The following is a 24,797-nucleotide window of genomic DNA, read 5'->3' as shown; positions in this document are numbered from 1 at the left end:
GAATTCTAATGATTGATATTAGAAAGCTATCTTCAACATTCAGAGAATATATGCAAAGAAAGAGGAACATATCAGTGATCCCTCAACCACAGCTCTGCATCACAGCATTACTCATTCCCTTGTGTCTTCTCTAGGGTGGGGAACAGCCATGGGAGATGGGGCGGGCCGGGGCGGGGGGTGGGTAATGGGGACGGGGGAACGCTGCCCTACGTCCATTCTTATAACTCCTGCTTACTCTGTGTCTTGTTTCAGAAGACAAAAGCCACTTACAGAGACTCCAAGATGTTTCCAAAGCTGCACAAAAGATTTAAATATCCCAGTATTACTCTGATTGAATATTAAATTGTTAAATAAGACTTGGTATGAAAAAATTCTGATTTTTTTTGTCTTCAGCAATTATTTTTGTGTTGATAAGAATAGAGAAATTGTTCTTTTCTCATCTTCTTCATATTTGCAGCAAATACAGAAGAGAGGACAACCTTGACAAATGAAGTATCTGATCTCATCTTAAAGGACTATCCTGTCATAGTGGTCACTCCTGAGGGGGCAGCAGGATGGGGTAGTAACTAGAAGAGAGTGTAAGGGGAGTTTCTAGAAGGCTGGTACTGATGTTGAACTAGGTGCTGGTTACACAGGTGTGTTCAGTTGTGAAAATTCATCAAGCTGTAGGCTAATTATGTTGTTTTTAGATGTATATTACACTTCAATAAAAACTTAAAAAAGAGACTATTAATATATTACATTTCAATAGAACGTTTTTTTAAAAAAGTATCCTGTTGTGAATGAAAGCAGTTATTACCTACAGACCAATTTAAATCTATAATTCTATGTTGAAATTGCCCTCTAGCCTCAAACTCCAGTGAATGGTAAATTCAAATTTCAAATGGAGTAGAGCCAAGTTTATGCAACTGTCTATAAAGGTGGAATTTTGGGGGAAAGGCAAGATAGGGGTAGGGGATTAAGAGTACAAACTACTATGTATAAAATAAATAAGCTACAAGGATATATTGTACAACACAGGGAATACAGCCAATAGTTTATGGTAACTATATATGGAACTTAATCTTTTAAAATTGTGAATCACTATGTTGTACACCTGAAACTTATATATTATACATCAACCATACCTCAAAAAAGAAAAAAAGGTAGAACTCTGCTATCACTCTTTCTTGAAAATGTTCTTTCTCAGTTTGATGAAGCTAGTTCCTAGTACGAAAAATCTGTAAACAATCTAGTGGCAACAATACAGAAAAGTAGTATAAAGAAAGCAATGTACTAAGAAACAGAAGATCTGGGTTCTAGTCTTAGTTTTGTTAATTTCTTAGTACATGACATTAGGCAAATCACTTAAATTTTCTTTTCTGTAACTAGAGATAATATTTCTTGACTATCATGCAGGAATAATATAGAAACAAATGAGCAAATACACATATGCTTTCAGTTAATGAGTACTGAGGTAAATAACAGTAAGTTATATAAGAAGTAAAAAACCCATGTTCTAGTTCCTGTTTTGCCTCTAAATAGCTGGGATAATTTTAGACAAGGTTCGATTAACCATACACTCTGGGATCCCTTTTCACATCGGAAAAAGAAGGAATTGGACTAAAAGTTCCATAAGGTCTGTTCCACTTTATGATTCTATGGCTTTTAAAAATGAACCAATCATCAAAGGTTTTAAATCAGTGTTCATTATTACAGGACATTTCATCAATGAGAAATATTCCTATGAAATAAAAATGAAATTTTAAAGGTGATATCATACCAAAGAGGTTGCTGGAGAATTACTGTAGTTGACAGCATCATTGTTTAACTTTTTAAAAAAATTAATTAATTAATTAATTTATTTTTGGCTGTGTTGGGTCTTCGTTGCTGTGTGCGGGCTTTCTCTAGTTGTGGCGAGTGGGGGCTACTCTTCATTGCAGTGCACGGGCTTCTCAATGAGGTGGCTTCTCTTGTGGAGCATGGGCTCCAGGCGTGCAGGCTCAGTAGTTGTGGCTCACGGGCTCTAGGTGTGCGGGCTGAGTAGTTGTGGTGCACAGGCTTAGTTGCTCTGCAGCATGTGGGATCTTCCCGGACCAGAGCTCAAACCTGTGTCCCTTGCATTGGCAGGCGGATTCTTAACCACTGCACCATAAGGGAAGTCCCATCATTGTTTAACTTTTATTTTTCACTTGCATTGGGCTAAGAACTTAAAAGTTCTGTCCATAATTTTTTTTAATGTATTTATTTTTATTATTTATTTTATTTTTGGCTGCGTTGGGTCTTAGTTGCTGCATGCGGGCTTCCTCTAGTTGCGGCACGCGGGCTTTCTCTAGTTGCGGCGAGTGGGGGCTACTCTTTGTTGCGATGCGGGGGTTTCTCATTGTGGTGGCTTCTCTTGTTGCGGAGCACGGGCTCTAGGCGTGCAGGCTTCAGTAGTTGCGGCTCGCGGGCTCTAGAGCGTAGGCTCAGTAGTTGTGGTACATGGGCTTAGTTGCGCTGAGGCATGTGGGATCTTCCCGGACCAGGGCTCGAACCCGTGTCCCCTGCATTGGCAGGAGGATTCGTAACCACTGGGCCACCAGGGAAGCCCAGTTCTGTCCATACTTTGATACTCAAATCCTCTGACAAACTCAAACATCTTATCACATAACAAATTATAAATAAAACCACTCAAGACTGCACGTGTCTCAAGGGGCAAGGATTGAGACTGTGTCTTCCGTACTTTTTCCCATAAATTAGTAGCACAGTGCTAGGTACTAAATATAAAATAATTTTTATTACTTAATAAAAGACAAAGGCAGCCAAACTAAATATATATTTACAGACTTGACCAACAAGTATTTCCTACTAGGTTCAAGGCCTAAGGGTTAATCACTGGGAAAAATATCAGGCACTTCCTTGTTCCCCTCCTCACTTAAGTTTTTAACTCGAAAAAGAGAGAGTTAACAAGTACCTCTGAGTTACTTCAAAAGGGCTAACTGAGTGTCTTTTAATTTTATGTGCTTTTAAGTTCCCAGCAGGGAGACCACATAAAGGGCTAGGGAAGGCCTACTTTAAAAAGTAAAACACTGGAACAGGTAACTAAGTTCTGATTTGTTGTTTCAATAAAATTTCTTGGCTTGTAGCTTAACAGTCATCTTACCAACTTACTATGTGTACAACCTTCCAGAGAGCAGGAATTGTGCAAGGGCATATGCACAAGTCACTGCCGTATTATCCAACCATAAAGTGCACATATGAATTCCTTTTTTTTAAAACATACTGGCTATTAACTACTGTTTATTGAATATTTTGTGCAACCTCAATATTAAATCGTATTAATAAATCAAAATGCTTTCAAGAATATGTGTCTTTTTTCTACTCTATCTTCCCTAGAAGAGGAAAAAATATAGCACTATACGTATATAGGCAGAAACACTGTTCTAAGCACATGGGTTTGGTCCTTCGCAGTGGGAATTTGGTGAGGACATAAACCTCATGGTAGTCCCTCGGTAGAGTTATGAATTTACATTTTCATTAGGTAAGTGACACAGGATTAACATAATGACGCAGGAATTAAGAGTATTCCCTCTGTTTAATTCCCTTGTACTCCCTACCAAGACTCCAAATAATCTGAGCAGCATCCTGAATTTTGAAGTGCTTGTTGAACGTCTTTAACTAAATAGTCCACAAATACCTCAGTCAATACACAGAATTCTGTACAGAAAGAGGAATAAAGGCACCCCTCCCCTAAACTGCTTCTCTTTCCACCGTGACTATTCATCTATACACCAAGAAAACTCACATTTTCAATCATTCTATTCTCTCATTCCCCACATCTAATCTGCCCAATCAAGTGAAACTGTTAAATCTTGTTTCTGTTTGCACTGCTTGTTTTAGGCCCTGATCATCTCTCACTTGAAATAATACAGTGATTCCTTAAATGATCTCTCTGCCTCCCCTCCCTTTCGTTTTCAACATGCTGTGGTAGAGAGAACGTGGGCTTGGAATTTGAAAAACCTGGATTCCAATTCTAGTGCAGCCATTTATTAATAGAATGGCAATCACTAAGTCTCTCTGAGCCTTAACTGCTTCATGCATAAAATGATATCTGCTCCACCTTACTTACACTGGGGAGTTAGTGGTGTGGTAGAGTAGAATACTATACTATAATTACTAAAATCTAAATGCATAACCAGAAATTGCCTTTGGGTCAGAACCAGGAATTTGGTTACTAGTATGCTGTAGTTTGGGCTCTTATTTTTTAAGAAAGGTAAGGCAACTCATACCCAAAAGTTCATTCAAAACAATGTAAAACAAGCTGGGTATTAAACCTAGAAAGCTGGTTATATTCAGGGTTCTGACCTCCAGATTTCCTCACCAACTTTTAGGGAGCTAATGGCACAGAGAACACTTTACTTACCTTGCCCCTCAGCTGCAGCAAGGACAGGATATTCCAGGGAAAAGTGACTCACAAAGAGCTTATCCTAAACGTATCTTAAAACTTCATTTATTTTATGATCTCCCACTTGTTAAAAGTATTATACTTAGAATAGGGCATTAACAATTTCATGAGGTTTAGAAAAAAGTTTTGCCTGCGAACATAAATACAGAGCTTTGCCTGGGAGCCTAACGCAGAGAGCTTTACCTAGTTGATTACCATAAAAGACTGAGATAGGTTGTGAGGGCTATAAACTCAAAAGCACATAAAAAATTCTTTTATGTTTCTCAGTCTAATAATAGTTCCAACTGTGACACCTTCTTCAGAAAATTTGTTAAGACAAGGAACGACAAATTCTTTAATTAGCTTAGACATTCAACCTCTTCAAGAGTACAATAAAATCATAATATTCTAGGTTTATTTTAATTTTTCAACAGGCAGCTCTAAAAGGACAAAAGAATTTTTCTAAGCAATGATCACAATGCAAACATTCACTGAAAGCTAAATTTACATTAATCTTTATCCAAATACATACATACATGTTGGTATATATATATAATTTTTAAAACTAAGCTAATAAATGATAAAATTATATCATCACCATTTTGAAACTGGTAATGAATTAATGGACAACAGCATCATTATCAAAGACGCTAATATCATGAAAAGAGAAACAACTAGACCTTACACCTTATATGCACTGCCAGCCCCTTCTTAATAAAAAAGAAGGAGGAGGAGGAGGGGGAGGAGGGGGAGGAGGGGGAGGAGAAGGAGGAGAAGGAGGAGAAGGAGAAGAAGGAGAAGAAGGAGAAAAAGGAGAAGAAGGAGAAAAAGAGAAAGAGTGAAAAATTGAACCTGAATGTGACCAAGCCTCTAGATCTAACTATCAATTTACAGGAAATATAGAAGACCAAAAAACACATTATATTACACACAGGGATGCAACTGAGAGAGAGGGGGGCAAGGCAAGGGAAGGAGAAAGAACCTGCAAATTAATAGAAAATACACTAACTCTTTAATAACAATTCATAAGGCTTTTTTTCAGTTATTTTAAATAATTCTGACTCTCCTTGAATGTTAGCTTTTCTATGTAAACATTTATGTGTTTAAGATAATGTCACAAAATAATTCCTGTAGTTTGTTTTAATGGCTTTGGATCAGCATTTAAAACTAAGTATTTAAATGACTAATCCCTGATCAGCAATAAAAGTTCATCTCTATGTCTCTGTGAACATATTTAGAAAAATAAATGTCTAGAAATGTTCAAGTCACAGGAAAAATAGTGGATTTTGTTATATTGGCTGGGGATAGTTAGAGAGCAAGGAATTCAACACTTTGATTAGCACAAAATGTGTTACCTATGACTTAGCTTTTCCTCATATTTACATTTTGATATGTTAAATTTAAAAGTATATTTACTCAGACAATTACAAATTTGCTAGCTGCATTTGTTCTCAACAATGGAGCTACATGTTGTGGGAATTCTAGCAACATTTCTTGCTCTCTTTGTTTCTTGGCTAGTTTATAAAAATTTAAAAAGTGAATACCATTAAAAGAGGGGAGATATTAAACATTTTGAATTTTGTTTTCATAACAATATAAAACATACATAAAATATTATCACAAAAATAACTGAAAAAGAAGAAAACAGTTTCATTTCCCAAACACACTTCTGTCCCATGAAACTCTGTATCCTAAGCTACTGCTATTTGTAGTTTTTTACTACAGTTTTTATGGTAGTTTTTTTACCATCAATTTAGTATTTACTGAGTTATCTATCTATTACATGTAAAGTACCACCAGGAAAACAAAACCACACAGATCTTGCCCCAAACCTTACAAATTTAGTCCGATCTTTAATATTTCTTTTTTAACATCTTATTGGACTTCAGAAAACTAAAAATAATTATAGTTTCAGACAAGCTTTTGGTATGTTTCCAAACAGATTAATTTCTTTCAGGTGCTGCCAAAATGGAGTGAAAATATCTCAAATAGGTAAGAAGAAAGTAGATTGAAAAGATTTATATAAAGAAATTGCTACTTCACCATAATAAGAAACATGGCTCTTAAAAATCTCAGATTGCATTCCTGAACCTAGAGAAATGTGCAACATTCAGAAAGTTACAGCATTATCAGCATGTTTCCCCCTGCCCTTCAAATCATCAAACTAAGAAATGAAAAATTCTCTAGAGGGGCTCAACAGCAGAATTGAGCAGGCAGAAAAAAGAATCAAATAAGGTTAACTGATAATATTAAGTTAGGTTAATTGAGAATTGAAGTTAGGTTAGTTGAGATTATCCAATCTGAGGAGCAGAAAAAGAATGAAGCAAAATGAACAGAGCCTAAGAGACCTGTGGGCAACACAAAACATACCAACATACGCATAATGGGAGTCCCAATGGGAGAAGAGAAAGAGAAGGCTGAAAGAACTCTTGAAGAAATAATGGCCAAAAACTTCCCAAATTTTGATGAGAGACTAGAAACTTAACAAACTCCAAGCAGGATAAACTCAAAGAGAGCAGTGAACAAAAAAGACAAACACTACATTCTAGTAGGAGAAAGACAATAAACGATAAATGATAAAGTAAGTAAAAAGGTGAAGTTCTAAGGAGAACCAAAAAAGTAAATCAAGGTAAGGCGTATTGGAAGAGCTAAGAGAAGGGGGCATTTTGCAGTATTCATTAGAGTAGTCAAGGCAGGCTTCAATGATAAGGTGATACTTAAGCAAAGAAAAGAAGGCAGTGAAGAAGTGAGCCAAGTGGCTGCCCAGAGACGGAGTATATTAGGTAGAGGAAACAGCTCATGCAAGGGCCCTGTGGGGGAATGATGCCCAGCATGTTTGAGGAGTGGCAAAGAGGTCAATAGTTCGAGTGTAGTGAAGAGGGGAAGAGTAGTTGAAAACAGGGCCAGATTATAGGAAACTTGGTTTTTACTATGAGGGAAGTGAAGGGCAATCAGGATTCTAAGCAAAGGAATGATATGATCTGACTTGTTTAAAAATGGTTAATTTTGGCTGCTCTACTGAGACCAGAGGGCAAAGGTAGAAGAAAGAAGATGCGTTAAGAGGCTATCTCACAAATCTGGTTAAGATATAACTGTGACTTGGTGGTAGTCATGAACATGGGGGAAAATGTTTGAAATTTGGTACATATATTGAAGGTAGAATAAACAAGATTTCCTGATGGTAAGACGTGAAAAAAAAGAGACTGGAAGAATGCAACTGCCTTTAACTGAGATAAAGAAACCAATAGATAGAACAGATTTGGAGGGAAAGAGCAAAAGTTCAATTTTGGACATTTTGAGTTTGAGATGTTTTTAGACATCTAAGGGAAATACTGAGTAGGTAATTGAATGTAACAGTCTGGAGTTTGAAGGAAAGGTCTAGGCTAGAGATACAAATTTGGGAGTTTTAGTATATAGGTAGTATTCAAAGCCTTAAGTGTGTCTGAGATCACCAAGTGTGAGGGGAGAGGAGGTCCAGAAATATTGGAGCCCCAATATTAAAGAGGTTGAGATGAAAGAGAACAAGTAAAGGAGACTACAAAGGAGTAGTAATGAGGTAGGAGAAAATCCAACAGTGTGGTCTAGTGGAAGCCAAGCAAAGAAACTATTTTAAGGAAGGCGAAGGGGAAATGATCAACTGGTCAAATGCTGCTGTGAAGTCGGCAGAGCAGGTTACATCACCTCCTGTTTACAAATGTAGAAATTAAAGCTCAGAGAAATTGGTTTGTCTGAGGTCTCCTAGCCCTTAAGTATGCTGCTTGTCTCATCTCATGACCACAAGATCACAGTCACTGGGCTGGAAATAGAGTTTTAGGAGTTTTTTTCAACAAGTCAATGGGAAACCATAAGAGTGAATGCAAGGAGAAAATGAAGAGGGAGAAAAGTTAACAGGATAGGAACCTTGGAAAATCTACATATTAAGAGGGTAGAATAAGACTTAGAAAAGATTCTGTAAGAAAGACAAAGAACCCAGGATAGGGTGTCTTTGAAGTAAAAAAAAGATACAAGTTTTAAAGAGGAATGCTCAGTCAATAGTGATGAATATTGCACAAAATCAACAATTGGTGTTAATTAGTGACTTTCTAAGAGTTATTTTAATAGAATATTGGGGATAAAAATCTGATTACAAGGGTTATATATTGGGTGGGTAGTAAGAAGGAAAAAGGATAGGCAATTCTCTAAAGAAGTCAAATGATGAAGGAAAGAGACTTAAGGGACAAAGAAAGGTTTTATTTTTCATTAACTGTAAACCTGAGCATGTCTGCAAGAAAGAAGTTAAAGCTGAGGAAATGAATATTTAAGGCATGGATTCTATGTGTGAAAAAGAAAATATTTTATTCAGCAAGATTGCAAAGAATTACCATAAAGAGTTGGGACTAAGGATTTAAGTAGAAGTTAGTTATGGTAAAGAGGAATGACAACATGATCCCAAATGATAGGATGGATGAAAAGAAAGACATTTTAAGAAGTTGAAAGGTGACAGAGCTTTCAGATTGGTCTAAGTCTTTCATTAAAATAAGATGTAAGGGACTTCCCTGGTGGCACAGTGGTTAAGAATCTGCCTGCCAATGCAGGGGACATGGGTTCAAGCCCTGGTCTGGGAAGATCCCACATGCCTTGGAGCAACTAAGCCCACGTGCCACAACTACTGAAGCCTGAGTGCCACAACTACTGAAGCCTGAGTGCCACAACTACTGAAGTCCGAGCACCTAGAGCCCATGCTCCACAACAAGAGAAGCCACCGTAATGAGAAGCCTGCGCACCACAAGGAAGCGTAGCCCCCACTCGCCGCAACTAGAAAAAGCCCGCACGTAGCAACCAAGACCCAACACAGCCAAAAATAAATAAATAAATAAATAAATAATAATAAGAGGTAAATTCAGTCATCAGGGAAGAATGAGCGAAGTTTTAGCTCTTTCACTGATCTCATCAAAGAGAGTGAACAAGAAAGGAATTAAAAAAAAAAAAAAAAAAGCCAAGAAATATTTGAGCTGCACCGAGGGCCCTGTTGAAGTGAGTTAGTCTTAGCTGCACCATATCTATATTATAATTATCAGTATATGCGTTTGCACCCCTCATAAAATTATAAATTATATTGATATAAAGGCAGAAAATGTTTATCTTGTTCATCACTGTATCTCCACAAGCTAACGGAACTCAATGAATACTTCGCAAATGAATGAATATGTAATGGACACAATCCACATATTGTCAAAAATTCCTTAGTGTGTTAGTGTTTGAAAGATACTATGACTGAGAGATAAAAAATATCTTTGACTGACATTTAAGTTGTCTTCCTAAACCTATAAAAGATACTAGACTGCCCCTTTAAGTAGAAGACAGAATCTGTTCAATAAATTAAAAGGCATCAGGGATAAAAGTAAGTATTTTAGAAAAAAAGGCACCAATTAGGTGTTTTGTTTATGGTCAGATTAGAGTTTGAGTCTGACCTTTAAGCTACTTTAGTAAGAATTAATTTATCTGGAGTTCTTGGTAAATGAGATATTCTACACAAATAAAGTTTCCAGATATTTGAAATCTCATTCTACCATTTAGAATCATACTTTTATATTTTTTGTCATTTTGGATGAAAATTTTAAAAAAATGCACTTCATGTATTCTTGTTATCCAAAACAGAGCTGAATAAAGATGATTTAACCTTTATTAAATATATGGTAGTCAACACTATGATATCAATTATTATACCACAGAGTTGTGGAGGGCTGAGTTATGAGAGCTGCAAGTCTCTATTCTGAGTAGACCTACACGCCTACACTTTTTAATTCCTGTTTTTTTAGTTGGCCCTGTTTGCTATTACCAAAGTGCTTGTCCACCTCTTAATTTGTTACTCTACTCTGGAGAAGGGGGGGAAACGTGTTTGTTAAAACTGTCTCAAATATTAAAACAACAGCAACAAAAAAAACCGTCTCAAGAGTGAATTTATCAATGGATATTCTTTTGTACTATTTAGATCTACCACCATGTGCAAATGTTTGTTTTCATTAAAGATGGGGGAGAGAAGTTTTTGTGAGTGTGTTTAGAGCAAAAAGATTTGGAGTGGGGACTTATAGACAGCCTTCTGCCTAATGTACGTGAAGTTTTACAGCACAGGTTTAGTTATTTGCCAACTGAGAGATTCATCTACCCTTTTATTATTATTATTTTGCTTTCTCTCTGATTATCAGCTATGCTTCTAATGACTCAAGGTTGCCAAATAAGTAGCTGTTCTAACTAGTTATGTCCTTTAGCCATTAAACTAATTAAAAATACAAAAATAAAATAAAAACATTCCAAGAACCAATTTTAACTACTTTTAGTTAAGGTTTAAAAAAAAAAGGGAGGGACTTCCCTGGTGGTCCAGTGGTTAAGAATCCGCTTTCATATGCAGGGGACGCAGGTTCGATCCCTGGCAGGGGAACTAAGATCCCACATGCCGTGGGGAAACTAAGCCCATGCGCCTCAACTACTGAGCATGCGAGCCACAACTAGAGAGCCCGCGTGCTCTGGAGCCTGCGTGCCACAACGAAAAGATCCCACATGCTGCAACCAAGATCCCGCGTGCTGCAACTAAGACCCTATGCAGCCAAAAATAAAATAAATAAATAAATATTAAAAAAAAAAGAAAGTGAGTGAATGTGGGTGAGAAGGTTCAGTATTGGCACAGTATTATAAAATAATAATGTTTGGTATTTTTATAATATACTCATTGAATATTTTAATAAATTTATCTGTAAACACAGATCAATGAAGGTTTCTTACATACAAGTCTTTTCATTAAATATAATGATGCTATTTTCAATCTGACATTACTTGTTTTGCAGATACCTATCTGCCTGCATGAGCATAGGGGTCAAACTGTGGTTCAGAATAAAGCAGTATTTTAAGACATTTTCATAGTCTTGAAGAGAAATTCTGGCACATTAAAATCCATCTGATTGTTCTTGAGGATTATTTTATTCGTTTTCATCCAAAATTCTTAGTAAATATTTTTTCTAAAATATTGAATTTTGAGTTAAAATAAAACAGCAAATATTGAATAAAATCTGAAGTGCTCAGTAGAACTGAAATGAACAAAATATTTTCCAGTAACTTTCACACAAGGTAAGGAATATAAATTTGAAACAGGGCATAAATGCTGTTGCCAATGTAGAAGTAATTAAATAATTTAAAAATATGAGCAATCTATGATGATCTTTATTTATTTTTTGCCACACGGCATGCGGGATCTTAGTTCCCTGACCAGGGATCGAACATGCGCCCCCCTGCATTGGAAGCGCAGAGTCTTAGCCACTGGACCGCCAGGGAAGTCCCCTATGATGACCTTTTAAAAGGAAACCTTGAGAATGCTGAAGTCCTAGTACTAAGCTAGTCTTACAGTTCAAGGAAAACTCAGATAGAATAGCTGATAAGACTTTTACACTAATTTTCTGAAATAAGGCAGAAATATATTTTCATTACATATCACATACTTTCCCCAATATATCTGTGAAAAAAAAAAAACAAAACTGCCAATGAACCAACTCCCAAATCCAGAGGCCACCTTTTTAAAAGCAAGCAATGAAAAAGTCTCTTCTAAAACTTATGTAAGCACGTAGAATTCAAACCTTTCTGTGTTCTTCTATATAAGGTTGTAACCAGAGCAAATTAATTGTGTTCCACAACAAAGGCATAAAAGCTGGATAAGAATCTTGTTTCACTGGTAGAAATTAGAGCTCTGGAAATCACTCTAAGGTTCACTGGGCAGAACCTTCACAGAATTAAAGCTCTAGTATCTCTAGATTGTATCTTATTCTTTCTCAAATGGGAAAAACAGCCTAGGGTTAATCTAAAACAAAACTACGTTAAGCTAAAATGACAGAGTTTATTACAGTCCCCCCAATATTAAAGAGAGCTCTTAAGAATATAACTTGAATAAGGGTCATGAACTGGTTCAACATACTTAACTAGTAATTTTATGAATTATAATGAATGCTGCTACTCTGTAAAAATGAATGTATCAAAGATGAAATAACCTCCTTGGCACGCTTACAGCTATACAACACATTTGTTTCATTGCTTTCAAGCACCAGCGCTGGAGGCTCAGAATAAGTCAATGGGAGGAGGACTTCAGTCACAGCAGCAAGCAGGTCTACTGAGCAGATAAGATGACATGCTTGGGAGAGTAAAGAGCAAGCAAGAGGTAAGTATTTAACAAATAAATATAGAGTTGATCTAAAGAGTTTTCTTTTTTTCTTTCTTCACAAACTCTGCTACCATAATCTTTTATTTCTATTCAGTGGTTAAAAAAACCAAAATGAAAAATTTACAAATGTTAAAGGGGAGATTTTTAATGTGGGATTTGTAGATTTTATGAATAAATGATTTAATCTTCCTCTCAGCTTCCCCTCCTTCCCTCGGAAACTGGGAAGGTTAAGAAAAAAATTACTACTTAAAACCAAAAAAGAACTGGTTCAAATTTGGCATAAAGCGATAAACATAAAGTGATAAATTTGGAAAATATTTGTTGCAGAAACATGCTTTCTTTGAAAGATGAAATAAGTAAAAGCAATTATCTGGATTCTAGTAATACTTATTTTCTCCCCTTCTTTCAAACTAAAGGAGTTCTAAAATGTTTTAAAAAATGGCATTTATATCAGTATTAAAATAAACCTGCTCAGACAAAACCCAATTACAAATAAGGATTCCTAGCTGGTAAATCATTTATTTATACGTTAGGGGGGCTTGGAGTGTTTCTAGGTAGATGGCCAGTGTGTATGAAAAGTTCTATTCAGAACTATTTGGTGCTCTGATGTTTCTAATCTTCTGCACATATTCTAAAGTAAAGGTAAAAAGACATCCAAGGGTCAGAAACACCTAGGTTTTTATTATACCACTGAAAAAATTAATATATCTCGTTTCATTAATTGGAGCATACCAGGCATACGTTTATGAGAACTGGCTGCACTGTCACAAATGCACAAGAGACCTATTGAGAAGGGAGGGGCTACTAATAAATTCAACTGTTTTTTTAAACTGGGTTTTGAAAATAAAGAAATAAAATAATGCAATTGGCATATTTTATATCTAGGGGGAACTCTCTGGCATTCAAATTCAAACTCGACTCCACCACTACAAGAAAAAAAAAAGGGAGAGAGAGAAACCAAAAATATAGTCTTTTTTTCACAGCTATCAGTTTCTTTCACTAAGCCTTCTGAAACCTGAACCTCTGCAGAATACTAAACACTCGGGCCTTACCTACAGACATGGACAAATGTATGTATGTTCTCATTTTATAGAACTTGAAATTCTTTTTTTAAGGAAGGAGTCAACTTTGGCCTTGAGTTTTTGGCATGGGTACAAAGGCTTAAAAACGCAGATGACCAGCTTAGCTACTGACCATGCTGACCACTGTCTGGAATTGGATCAAATTAAAGAAAAACAACGAATGGCTCTCTCTTATAGAATATTCGAACAACGCACAATTCCTGAGCACATTTTGCAGAGCTCATTTGACCACTTAATCTCTTCTAACTGGTCTGGATTACAGACAGAATCGATACCAGACGAAATGAAACAGATTGTTGAGGAACAGGGAAATAAGCTGCGCTGGGCAGCTCTTCTGATACTCATGGTGATAATACCCACAATTGGTGGAAACATCCTTGTTATTCTGGCTGTTGCACTGGAGAAAAAGTTACAGTATGCTACCAATTATTTCCTAATGTCCCTGGCAGTGGCTGATTTGCTGGTTGGATTGTTTGTGATGCCGATTGCCCTATTGACAATAATGTTTGGTAAGTATTTCACTTTGTTCCTGCCATCAAACCACCGAACTATGGTATACTATTAGAGAAATGGATACTCATTTAATCTTTAAATATGGACTTGGACTATTTAAAGGTACAGTGAGTAAACAGTCCCTCATTTTTCATCATTTTCTATGGTTGATAAACAGTTTTAAAGAGCAAAAAATAATTTCTTAGAAACAATTCCATTCCCTCCTCAGCCACCTAACAAAATCATTTAAAAAGTCATCCAAGTTAGCAATATTCATATATTCTGCATACATTACCTAAAAATTATTGTGAAGAACAGACCTATCCTTTACCCCATTACTAGTACTTTTTTTTTTCTTGATAAAGCAATATCTAGGACACTGCTGTGACAGTTAATGTGCTGGGTTAATTATTAATAATAAGGTCTTTGAATCACTAAATTCCAATATAAATCTCTAAACCCCAATTTAAACTGGAATTGTTCTAAAAAGTCTTGTTATATCTCTTTATAGTTTGTGTACTTAAGACTTAAACACAAGTCTTACACATGTGTCTTGTTAACAAAAAGCTATGTTTGGTTGCCGAAGGAATGGTCTGGCTCAGAGCATCTCAAGAGATGATCCATCTGTTTAGTTTTTATGATTTCTGACCATTTGTGTCCTTGATATATGTTAGAAGAATCAGACCTCTAAGTTACTAAAATAAGGGATCAAAACCTGAGTTATTACAATAATTTAAAATATAATTAGAACTGAAATCTTAGTTATAATATCGATAAAAAAGATAATGATATTAAAATGATATAAGTAGTTTCCTATTCATGCATATCATCTCTAGTTAGAGAATTTGGGTAAACACAAATAATTCTGATGATGAATTATGAGGGCTCTGAAGAATCAGCATTAAGAGAATATTTAACTTATTTAATGCTTGACATTAATTGATATTCCATTCATTAACTGCTTAAGAAAAATGATTATTTGTAGCAGACAGGGCTTCTTGGAATTGCTTATATGGTGAAGATAAAAATATTTCAGGTTATAGAAGTAAAATTTATTAACTAGAATATATATGAGAAGGTGAAGAAAAACTGCCATTCAAACTATTGTATTCAGGTTTAAATGTTACATTTTTATAAGTAAGTACAGAAAGATATCTAAAATTAAGTACTTGATCCCCCATATATAATCAGATGGTGACGGGCTAAAACTTCCCATTCTAAATCAGCACTTACCCAGGCTTTAAATTCTGTGGCAGGACATGCAGTAATGAATAAGGTTTTCTGCTTTAAAGACTCTCTAATCATTAATATTGCCTGTCTATACCCCTCCCTTTTACAAATTTGCAACCTTTCGAATAATCTAGTGCTACACATAACCATGGAAAATAATTAAGAAATCTTACTCTAAAGGAGAACCTAAACAATCTTAATTCTGAATAAAGTTTAAAAGAAATAAATGAGGATTATGCAGGAACATTTATGCATATATGGTAAAGACTGTATAGGCATTGATTCAAACTCTTATCTCCATGCACACAATAGTTTAATGTGTCAAATCACTCTTTAAATTGTGCTTTGCTAGGTGTACAAAAAATGTTAAAATGCTCGTCTCATACTACCACAAAATTTAATTGATGTTATGTTGAATAAATGAGATTGAAGTGAATTTTAACTTTAAAATCCATGAGTCCGTCAAACATCTATTAGTCTTTGCAAAATACTGTGGTAGATACTTAAATCAACAGCTAAACAGTTAAGGAATCTTAAAAGGCAAAGTTTCATGGCATTAAAGTAAGCTGACAAACAAAACACAAAAGCAGACAACAGTGATAATCCCATGTATTCCACAGGAAAACAGTAGGTATATAGCAGCTGAAAACTAAGTTTATATTTAAATATTTGGGGCCCAAGATATTCTTAGCTATAAGAGTCAGCAGAAAATCCAACATATTTTAACATAAAATATGTAGAATGTCTTCCTATCTATGTCTGAAATAATTATTACATTTTTAACCTCATTTCCTTCTTTCAAATGTAAATTTTTAATTACAAAATAAACTCTTTCATAGACTGAAACACTTCTACTATCAGTAATTAAGCTATATAGAAAGGTTAGCAGATTTTTAAAAATCAACTAACCTGGGAACTTAACCACTATTTAAAATGTTACTGCATTAATTCATTATTGAAAACATTATTCTACTTCTATGAGAAAATGTATGAGAAAATGCATGTTGCCCTCTAAAAAGCTTCAAAAGGATGCATTCATAAATTGGGAACTGCACATATTATAAATGGGGACCTGACTTCAAATACTAAGATTTTTTGATAGCCTTTCATGTGTTAACAAATACTAAGACTTTCTAAATTAATGCATTTATAAGAATTTCTGTAATCTTAAAATGCAGGAGTAGATTTTGTGTATTTTTCTCTCATTATAGGGATAATCTTCAGAACTTCTGAAGTCTGTACAAACAAAAGTGTCCCTGGCTCCGTAAACATAAACAAACTAATTACCACTATGAATGACATAAGTTATTTTAGTTATCTCAGGGAAATTCAATGAAAGTAACACAAACTTTATATTCTAATAAAATGTAGTTTTTTTAAAAAAAGGAGAGCACTGAAAATTTTAAAGTGGCTTTTACACTGAGAAGCATTTTATTCAACCAATAATCTGTATAATATTTGATTATATATTATTTGAATTTCTATTTTTCCAAGATTATTATGACTGGCAGGCATAACATGGTCTTTCAAATAAATTGTGCTACATCAACTTTTCTGTCACTTCTTCCTCCTTGGGAGCATTGGACTTAACCTTTACTTTCCAGTTTTTTATTGTCTTGTCTATAATTCTTAAAAATCATGATCACAAATTAGTAGCTTATAACATAAGGCTTGAAGTTGCCTAGGTTAGAAATACTTGAGTAGGACGCAAAGGAAAACAGAACATCATATGCCAATATAAAAAAGACAGATTATTCACAGTTTAAGAACGTCTCTGAACTTTGCCTTCTCTCATGAAATAAATGATTAAAAATGTAAAGGGAGAAAATACAGTATTTGGTCATTCATTGGTCATTACTGGCTTATTTACAAGTTTTAATCCATGTCTCACGATCTGTAAGTTGAAACAGTATCTGTGGTACAGTTGAAAGAGGGTATATAAAATGGCTGGAAGATGGGGGTTTGAAGCAAGATACCCTAGGCTTTGAATCCTGGTTCTCTTGTATTGGCTTAGGCAAGTCACTTAACAACATATCAGAGTTCAATCACCTTGTCTGTAAAATGGTTATGCTACATTTTCCATTGCCAATATCTTGTGAAATTGTCAAGTAGGTCCCAGCACGTTTTAGGCACTAATAATTGGCAACTATCAGTACAACATGCAAAGGGTTTATATACTTAAATATAAGATTTAGTTTGGATGTGAGTTTCACCAGAGATGAGATAAATGTATAGCAGTAAAAGAAAAAATCAGTTATTCGTTTATGCAGTGAAATGCTGCTCTACCTAATTCTTAAATGAGGGAGCAAAGCAATTAAAGGCACCTCTTTTTGGAAGGTGGAAATTTTAAAAAACCAAGGAAAAATTTTCATAAGTATTAAATCACTCAAAACGCTTAAAACACTATATTAGACATCTAACCCCAGGATACCTCATATGCTTAAATGTAATGAAAAAAACAAGAATAACGAAAACAAAGCAGAAGCTTCGTAATAAAAATTTAAGCACTGATCTAGGTCTGTCTTTTCCAGAAGATAAATATAGAAACATAAGAATTTCTGAGATTAAAAAAAACGTGTACTTGAAAACTATGTCCTTTTCGGACATTAGAGCCATTTAGGATTTGTCCTGCTCCAACACATTCATGAACTATTTACCTCAATGAACATAGTCCTCTTGGAATGGCTTTAAAAATAGTCTTTAAATCCTCAAAAGGGAAATCTTTTATGTGCCAGATTCAGAGATTAATGTCAATTACTTTCCAAACGAATGACATAACTCAGCTTTCCAAACTAAAAACTTACCCAAAGGATAAGCAGGTTTCAGATGAAAATTAGTTTACCTCATCAAGAAATGGAGTTTATGGTTTAAAAATTCAGGTTTTTATACCAGTTAGAAAGAAAGCCAAACAAACAAACAACCCAAAACAAAAAAACAAAAAACAAACAAAAAGGCATGGCAATGTTTGGCAATGCACATCGGTTACTTATGCTTCTTTGCCACATATATAACATAGTTAAAATTCAACTTTAGTAAAAGGCATACTTTCATGACAAATTTAATTAAAAGTTGAACAGTTAACCATGTTCTCATGCCCTTTTTTTGAAGTACAGTTTTAAGTTTAATTGGATGCATGCACTCTTGCTACAGCAAGCAGGAAGACAAACATACCAGGTTTTTATACTGATGATATGGCTCATGGTTTCTAAGTGGGAGTGTTTTAATGGTTGGGCTAGTTGGCTAGTTTCTGTCAAACAATAATAGTAATAAGAACTAACATTTATTGAGTGCTTTCTCTATGCCAGATATTGTTTTAAACACTTTACATGTATTATTGCATTTAATCCTCAAAGCAACTCTATAAAACCAGTATTATTATTATCATCCCCATTTTACAAGGGAGGACATAGGAATAAGTAAGTGGCAGAGATAAAATTTGAACCTAGGAGAACTGATTCTAGAATCCACACTCTTAACCTCTGTTACTCTGCTTTCTCAAATGAAATGAGAAATCATATCAACCAAAACTATAATATTTGGCAAAGACAACATTTATATCTTAAATAACTCGATCTAACAGGAGGACCATAGAATTTTCTCTAGGGACAAGGCAGAACCCAATATTTTTTTAAGGTTATATTTCATATTAAATGATACAGAATACGTGGGTCTTAACCAATACTTGCATGAATCCTTGAAATGATTGCCAGACATCTTTTCTGAGGAAGATATTAGACATAGGTCTAAAAAGTTACTGAACCTTCCTTGGGAGACAAATAGCAACGTATGTAACTGAACGGCAATTCTACCACCCCTTATGTATGATGGTACTTACAGCATACAAGTCTTCATTTTAAACAAGATATTTGTGCTACTAATATTTTTAGATAAATAACGAACTGTCCATGATCCAAGACTCATCTAAGACTTTCTTGCTCCTATAATTATCAATTTGTAATTATTTTAGGCACTCAAAGAAATGCCATTATTCAAACCTTATTGGAAGTAAATTCCTCTTTGAGTTTAATGAAGTGGATAGGGCAATGAGGTGGGAAATGGGATTTGTTTTTCAGAGAAATTTTGTGTGCTTTCTTTTTGTGGGACAACAAATACTATATAATATAAATGTCTTCCCCTTTCTGTATTAGCTTTTATTAAAAAAAGTCTAATTTAGAGCCCCAGCAGTAATTAATTTAGTTTAAGTACCTGATAACTTATTTCCCTTAGATTCTTTCTTTTTATGTTCCATTTAAAATAATACATTACATTCTTATGGAAATAAGTTAGACATAATACATTATAACAAATAAATGAAATTATAAATCCTTAAAACAAATTAAAACTCCTAATAAAAATAACATATAAGTTTTTGAATAGCTAACCTATCTCACCATACCAAGTTAACCTTTTTCAGTTACTCTGAATAGTAAAAAACTTTTCTGACCTTGAGCCTATCAAATTAATACTATTTAGAATGAAAATATCTCGACTAGAGAAAGTCCTTTTATAAACTGAGAATGTCTAGAAATGTTTTTAACTTGTATAAATTATTGTATTACGTGATTTCTACTTAGGCAATTATTTTAGCTTTGTATAAAAGATTTCTATTTAATGCAGTCATCTGTTACTTTTATATTAGTTTCATAAAAACAGTCTATTCACTAGTATTTCATGAAACTTGGAATCATAAAGGTTAATCAAAAAGATCCATCACTCAATTCTAAACCTCAGTCTCTTTCTTTAAGAAATTGCTCTATCACGTTTCAACATCTCTACTGTTATCAATTAAGAAAGCACTCAAGTAATAAAATTTTAATGATCTGCATTAATTTTAATATCCACTATCCACTTTCTGTTCCAAAATTGGAGTTTATAAAATAAATTCATTATGTTGGAAAAGGAGGCTAACAAGGTTTCACAGGCTTAACTAAAACCAGCACTAAAGAGCTTTCTTTCCCTCTTAGCTCACAACTAGAAGTATGTGGGTCAGGCAGTTCAATTCCAAAGACATGTACTTTTCATATGAGAATACTATTGTGGCTTCCTACTCACGGCTACTAGATTTATGACTAGAATTTTCCAGACCTTAATTAAAAAAAATATAATCCATAATTAGAATAGCTAAATAGGCAAGTTCAAATTTATTAGCAACCCACTTTAAAAGATGATGGAGAGCATGCATTTAAAAAAAGGAAGCCTAAGATATAAGACATTAATTATCTGCCTTTTAAAATCCTTAACTATGATTAACATCTCTGGTCATAGCTCTAGGCTTGACTATTTTTCTACTTCCTACTCAGTTCTAAATCTGAACTTCAGGATAGTTTAAGATGAAGCCCCACTTCAAGTAGCTTCCACTGCAAAACTATCTGTCATATATGATTCTTTCCACTCTAGACCATAAGTTTGCTTAAGCTCAGGTCAAAGAGTACATTGTTGCCTTTGTTCAAGGTCCTTTTACACTAGTTAACGAAAACTGAACACTATGGCTAAGAGGGAGAAAGTCTGATTAGATTCATTCTAAACACAAGTTTCTCTGCCATACTTTATTTCTTTGTTTATTTTGAGCAGTCTTCCATAAGTTCGTTTCTATGAGGAATTCTGAGTGCCTATCCTACGCCAGCAAACTCAATACACAACCTTTTCAAGAAAGCAGTGCTTCTCAAACACTAATCTGCATACAGATCACCTGGTATTTCCTTCAACTGCAGTATGATTCAGTACCTAAGGGATGAGGCCCAAGAGCCTGCAGTTCTAACTAGTTCCTAGGTGATGCTGATCCTTGCTGATCTGACGAGCACACCTTGAGTAGCAAGGTCCTAAAGAACACTTTCAATTAACATTTAAATTTTGATAAATAAATGCTCCCTCTCATATTCAAAGACTTAATTGTACCAGAATTTACTCATCTGCAAAATCAATGATATAATCTCTAAGGTCTCTTCCAGCTCAATGACTATAATTTATCATCTCTGTCCCTTATTCCCACCCCCAATTCAGTGAAGCAGGAAGAGTCTGATTAAAGTAACTTACTTAAAAGTATGAATTATTCCTTCCACCTAATGCTTTAAATCTTTTTTAAAGAATCTGCTGAACATGGAACCAAGTACCAAGGAATCATTTATCCTTTTTCAATAAAAAATTCATACTGATTTTGTTTTAAAAAGAAATATTTTAATATTCCTATTAAGAATGCCACATACCAACTCTGGAAACAGAAGGCACCAAAAGGTGCGTTTGTCAGCCTTGCTACCTACCTTTTTTTGTGAAGTATCCACATATTTTTCACTGAGATCCTACTTGAGTCTTGAAAAAGACATATTCAAGTCTATTTAAAACCTCTTTCCCTAAATTTTGGTCTTTTTTTGGTCTGGGATACTAACCTTTCTCCACTCCCCCCAGGCTTCCTGAATTTAAACAGTTTACAACTAAAGGGTCTCTTGGTGCTCTGAAATCCTGAGATAGTTATCTTGGTTCCCCCTTCAATTATCTCAATCATTTTATACCTGTCAAAGTCAGATATACTCGCAAAAACCAGGAAAAGAAAAGTAGTTCACATGTCAGTGGACATATAATTAAACCATAAAAAGGGTTTATATAATCTCATGTATGACATTTGTTCTATACAGGAGGAATTTGCTTTTATAACAAGTTCTAAAATCTGTGTGTGTTTGTAAAATGGATTCTAACTGAAATACTCTAGGACAAACGCTATAATAAATTTTAGTTGTTTTAAGACTGCAAAATTTAGTAGTGCCTATATGTATAATGCATAGTGTATCACATTCATACATGTATGAATACTCGTCTAAGTAAATTTATTGGAAAACTATCATACCCCAAACCTGAAATTTTTTAAAAAGTTAATATTTCTAAAGTGTTTCAGACTGTATGAGGTATAGAATAAATGCTTTTTAAATAAGAATTTGTTAAATAAAGTACTATGCTTAATAATGAGATTTTCTTTTTAAACCGAAGTCTGTACTGCTTATTACATCTCCTTGCATGGAGTGAAGGATGGACTATATCGGAAGGGTAACAACCCACTTTTCTTTGGAATAATCTGAAGCCATTCCTTTTGCAAACTTTATTTAAGAACTATTTCTGTCAAAAGGAAAACTCAAGTCATTCCACTTAATTATTTCACCAAATTAGAGTTTGCTATAAACAAGGATCATACTGCTAGTTAATGCTAGAAGTGAGCCAAAATCCCAGGCCTCACTGAGACTGCCATGCTAATATTCTTTTTGCCACATTATATTGCTTCCTCTATTTGGTAAATGTTTTTAAAAAAAAAAAAATACAATAGCAGCTTAAAAATAAATTTTATCTGAATAGTAAGGTTAAGTTCCAGTTGCAACACTGTATACATTTTTAAAAGATCACAAAAGGAATACACAAAAGAGCAAAGGTCAAAATAATGCTAAAAATGCTAAACTGATTTAGGAAAAGAGCTGTAATTATTATACAAAACAGAAAATGTATTTAAAGGGTACCATCTACAGAAATGTATTTAATATTACTGACTCCATTATCTGAAGTCAAACATTACCTTGCAGCTTAAGTCATAAAATTTCAGATGAATACAGAAAAAGGTTAAAAAATATGTATCACTTAAAAAAGAAACTGCAGATTAAAGGTTGCCATTTTGAGAATATGTTTTTTTGTTTTTCTTTCTTTCAGAGGCTATGTGGCCCCTCCCACTCGTTCTATGCCCTGCCTGGTTATTTCTTGACGTTCTTTTTTCTACTGCATCCATCATGCATCTTTGCGCCATTTCAGTGGATCGTTACATAGCCATCAAAAAGCCAATCCAGGCCAATCAATATAACTCACCAGCTACAGCATTCATCAAGATTACAGTGGTGTGGTTAATTTCAATAGGTATGTGGGGAATGTCAGGGTGTGTGGTGGTGTATATAGCCTTTGGTTCCATTGGGCTAGGAGATTAGCAGGCCTGGTAGACACTGTTACACCAATACAAGCTCCTCATAACATTACATTCATCATATAGCTTCTAAAGCACACTATCAGCAAAAAGTGTGAAAAAGCAGAAAAGTTCAAGGCTTGATTTTGACATGCAGGAAGACTAAATCTGAAAACAGTTTTCATATTTGTCAACCGATCATTAAGGTCTGGGTAGCATGCAGAATCTTGAAATTTTATTAAAGTAACAACAATTAAAAAAAAATGAAATGCATCTTAAATCACACCTAAGAAGATAAATAGGAAAAGAGGAAACAAAAACAAAAACAAAAAGAAACCAAACTTTTTGTATGCAGGTATCAAAGTTCATATATTCACCTTGGAAACCAATATGTACGCAGACTAAAGGCATTACTGTCTGTTTAAGTGTTTTGAACATGCTTAATTACAAGTTTTAAGAGAGATACAAATGATGTTCAGAAATAATTTTTGGGAGAAATCATATTTCTTCTAAACTGTTTTATGCCCCTGTGCCCATGTTTAATACTCAAAGATAGCTGCTATATTAGAGTATCTTAGCATGAAGTACAGCATAAATGATAACTCAAATCTTTTAAGTAAGTTAGTATCAGAAAAACAAACAGATTCACAACGGTTACTATGATCATTAACAGTTTGCCAGCAGATTCACTTTCTCCTAATAAGGAAAAATTCAAAGAGGAAAAAAAATCAAGAGAGACCTGAAAATGCTAAAAGGAAGAAAGAAAAAGACGTAACTTCTCTCCCTAATCAGAAAAAAGAACGCTGGGGGAAAAAAACAAGAAAGCAAGACACTGAAAATGACCTTTATATTCCTGGAATAAAGATACGAAGGCCAACCCTCTTTTGAAAAGTTTGGAGGTAAAAGTAAGGACTGTTACTAGTCTGGCTTGGGAAGAAATTAGGGTCAAGGAAAACTCTATTCAGAATGGAGATATCTGCAAGCAGAGAGAAAAGGCTAGCTTTGGGGACAGAGGCTGATCGATAGAAGAGGCCCCTAAAAAAGAAGCTACGGAAAGGGCATGGATGGGTGACAACTGCCAAAATTTAGAGTGGAGAGAAGGAAAACTAACGTAGTTCATGTCAAACAACCCACACCTTTTTGGTAAGCTCAGTGTGATAAGGGAGAAGGAAAGGGAAACAGTGTGTGTTGGGGTAGGGTGGAGGCGGGGGGTGGGCGGGGGGAGAGAATAGGGCAAAGGTAGAGGGAAAATAGGAGAAATGGCTCCTTAAGAGAATTAAAGCATTGAAACTGAAATTTAATCAAGCCAATAAACAGCCTGTTGGTACCTCAATCAAGGCTGGATAATCAAATTTATAGAGTACCTATGATATGTTAGGTACTAAGAATACAAAGATAAATAAGAAAAAGAATCTTTGCATTCAGGAAGATGGACTAATACTAAGTGATAAGTATACAGGAAGAAAAGAATAAAAAGAT

At 34.6% G+C, this 24,797-nt stretch overlaps 2 protein-coding genes across 6 annotated transcripts in view; one reads left to right on the top strand and one right to left on the bottom strand.

The window, feature by feature from the left end:
* PSMD1 (proteasome 26S subunit, non-ATPase 1) overlaps positions 1-24,797 on the bottom strand; it is a 102,997-nt gene that overhangs the window by 40,522 nt on the left and 37,678 nt on the right. The gene's annotated exons all lie outside the window — the stretch shown is intronic.
* Positions 210-24,797, top strand: part of HTR2B (5-hydroxytryptamine receptor 2B) — a 31,205-nt gene continuing 6,617 nt past the window's right edge. The window contains exons 1-3 of one of the 4 annotated variants that reach the window (XM_082466174.1): positions 210-12,584; positions 13,703-14,178; positions 23,075-23,275. In XM_082466174.1, the coding sequence (XP_082322300.1) occupies positions 13,761-14,178; positions 23,075-23,275 (619 nt within the window). In that variant the 5' untranslated portion in view covers positions 210-12,584; positions 13,703-13,760. Of the gene's footprint in view, positions 12,585-13,472; positions 14,179-23,074; positions 23,276-24,797 lie in introns of all 4 variants that reach the window. The other 3 variants (XM_082466173.1, XM_082466175.1, XM_082466176.1) reach the window with 3 other exon arrangements.

The sequence above is a fragment of the Balaenoptera physalus genome (assembly GCF_965194825.1).
Source record: "Balaenoptera physalus genome assembly, chromosome: 6".
Taxonomy (NCBI): Eukaryota; Metazoa; Chordata; class Mammalia; order Artiodactyla; family Balaenopteridae; genus Balaenoptera; species Balaenoptera physalus.
The sequence above is the reverse complement of the archived record's forward strand: the minus strand, read 5'-3'. Positions and strand labels throughout refer to the sequence as shown.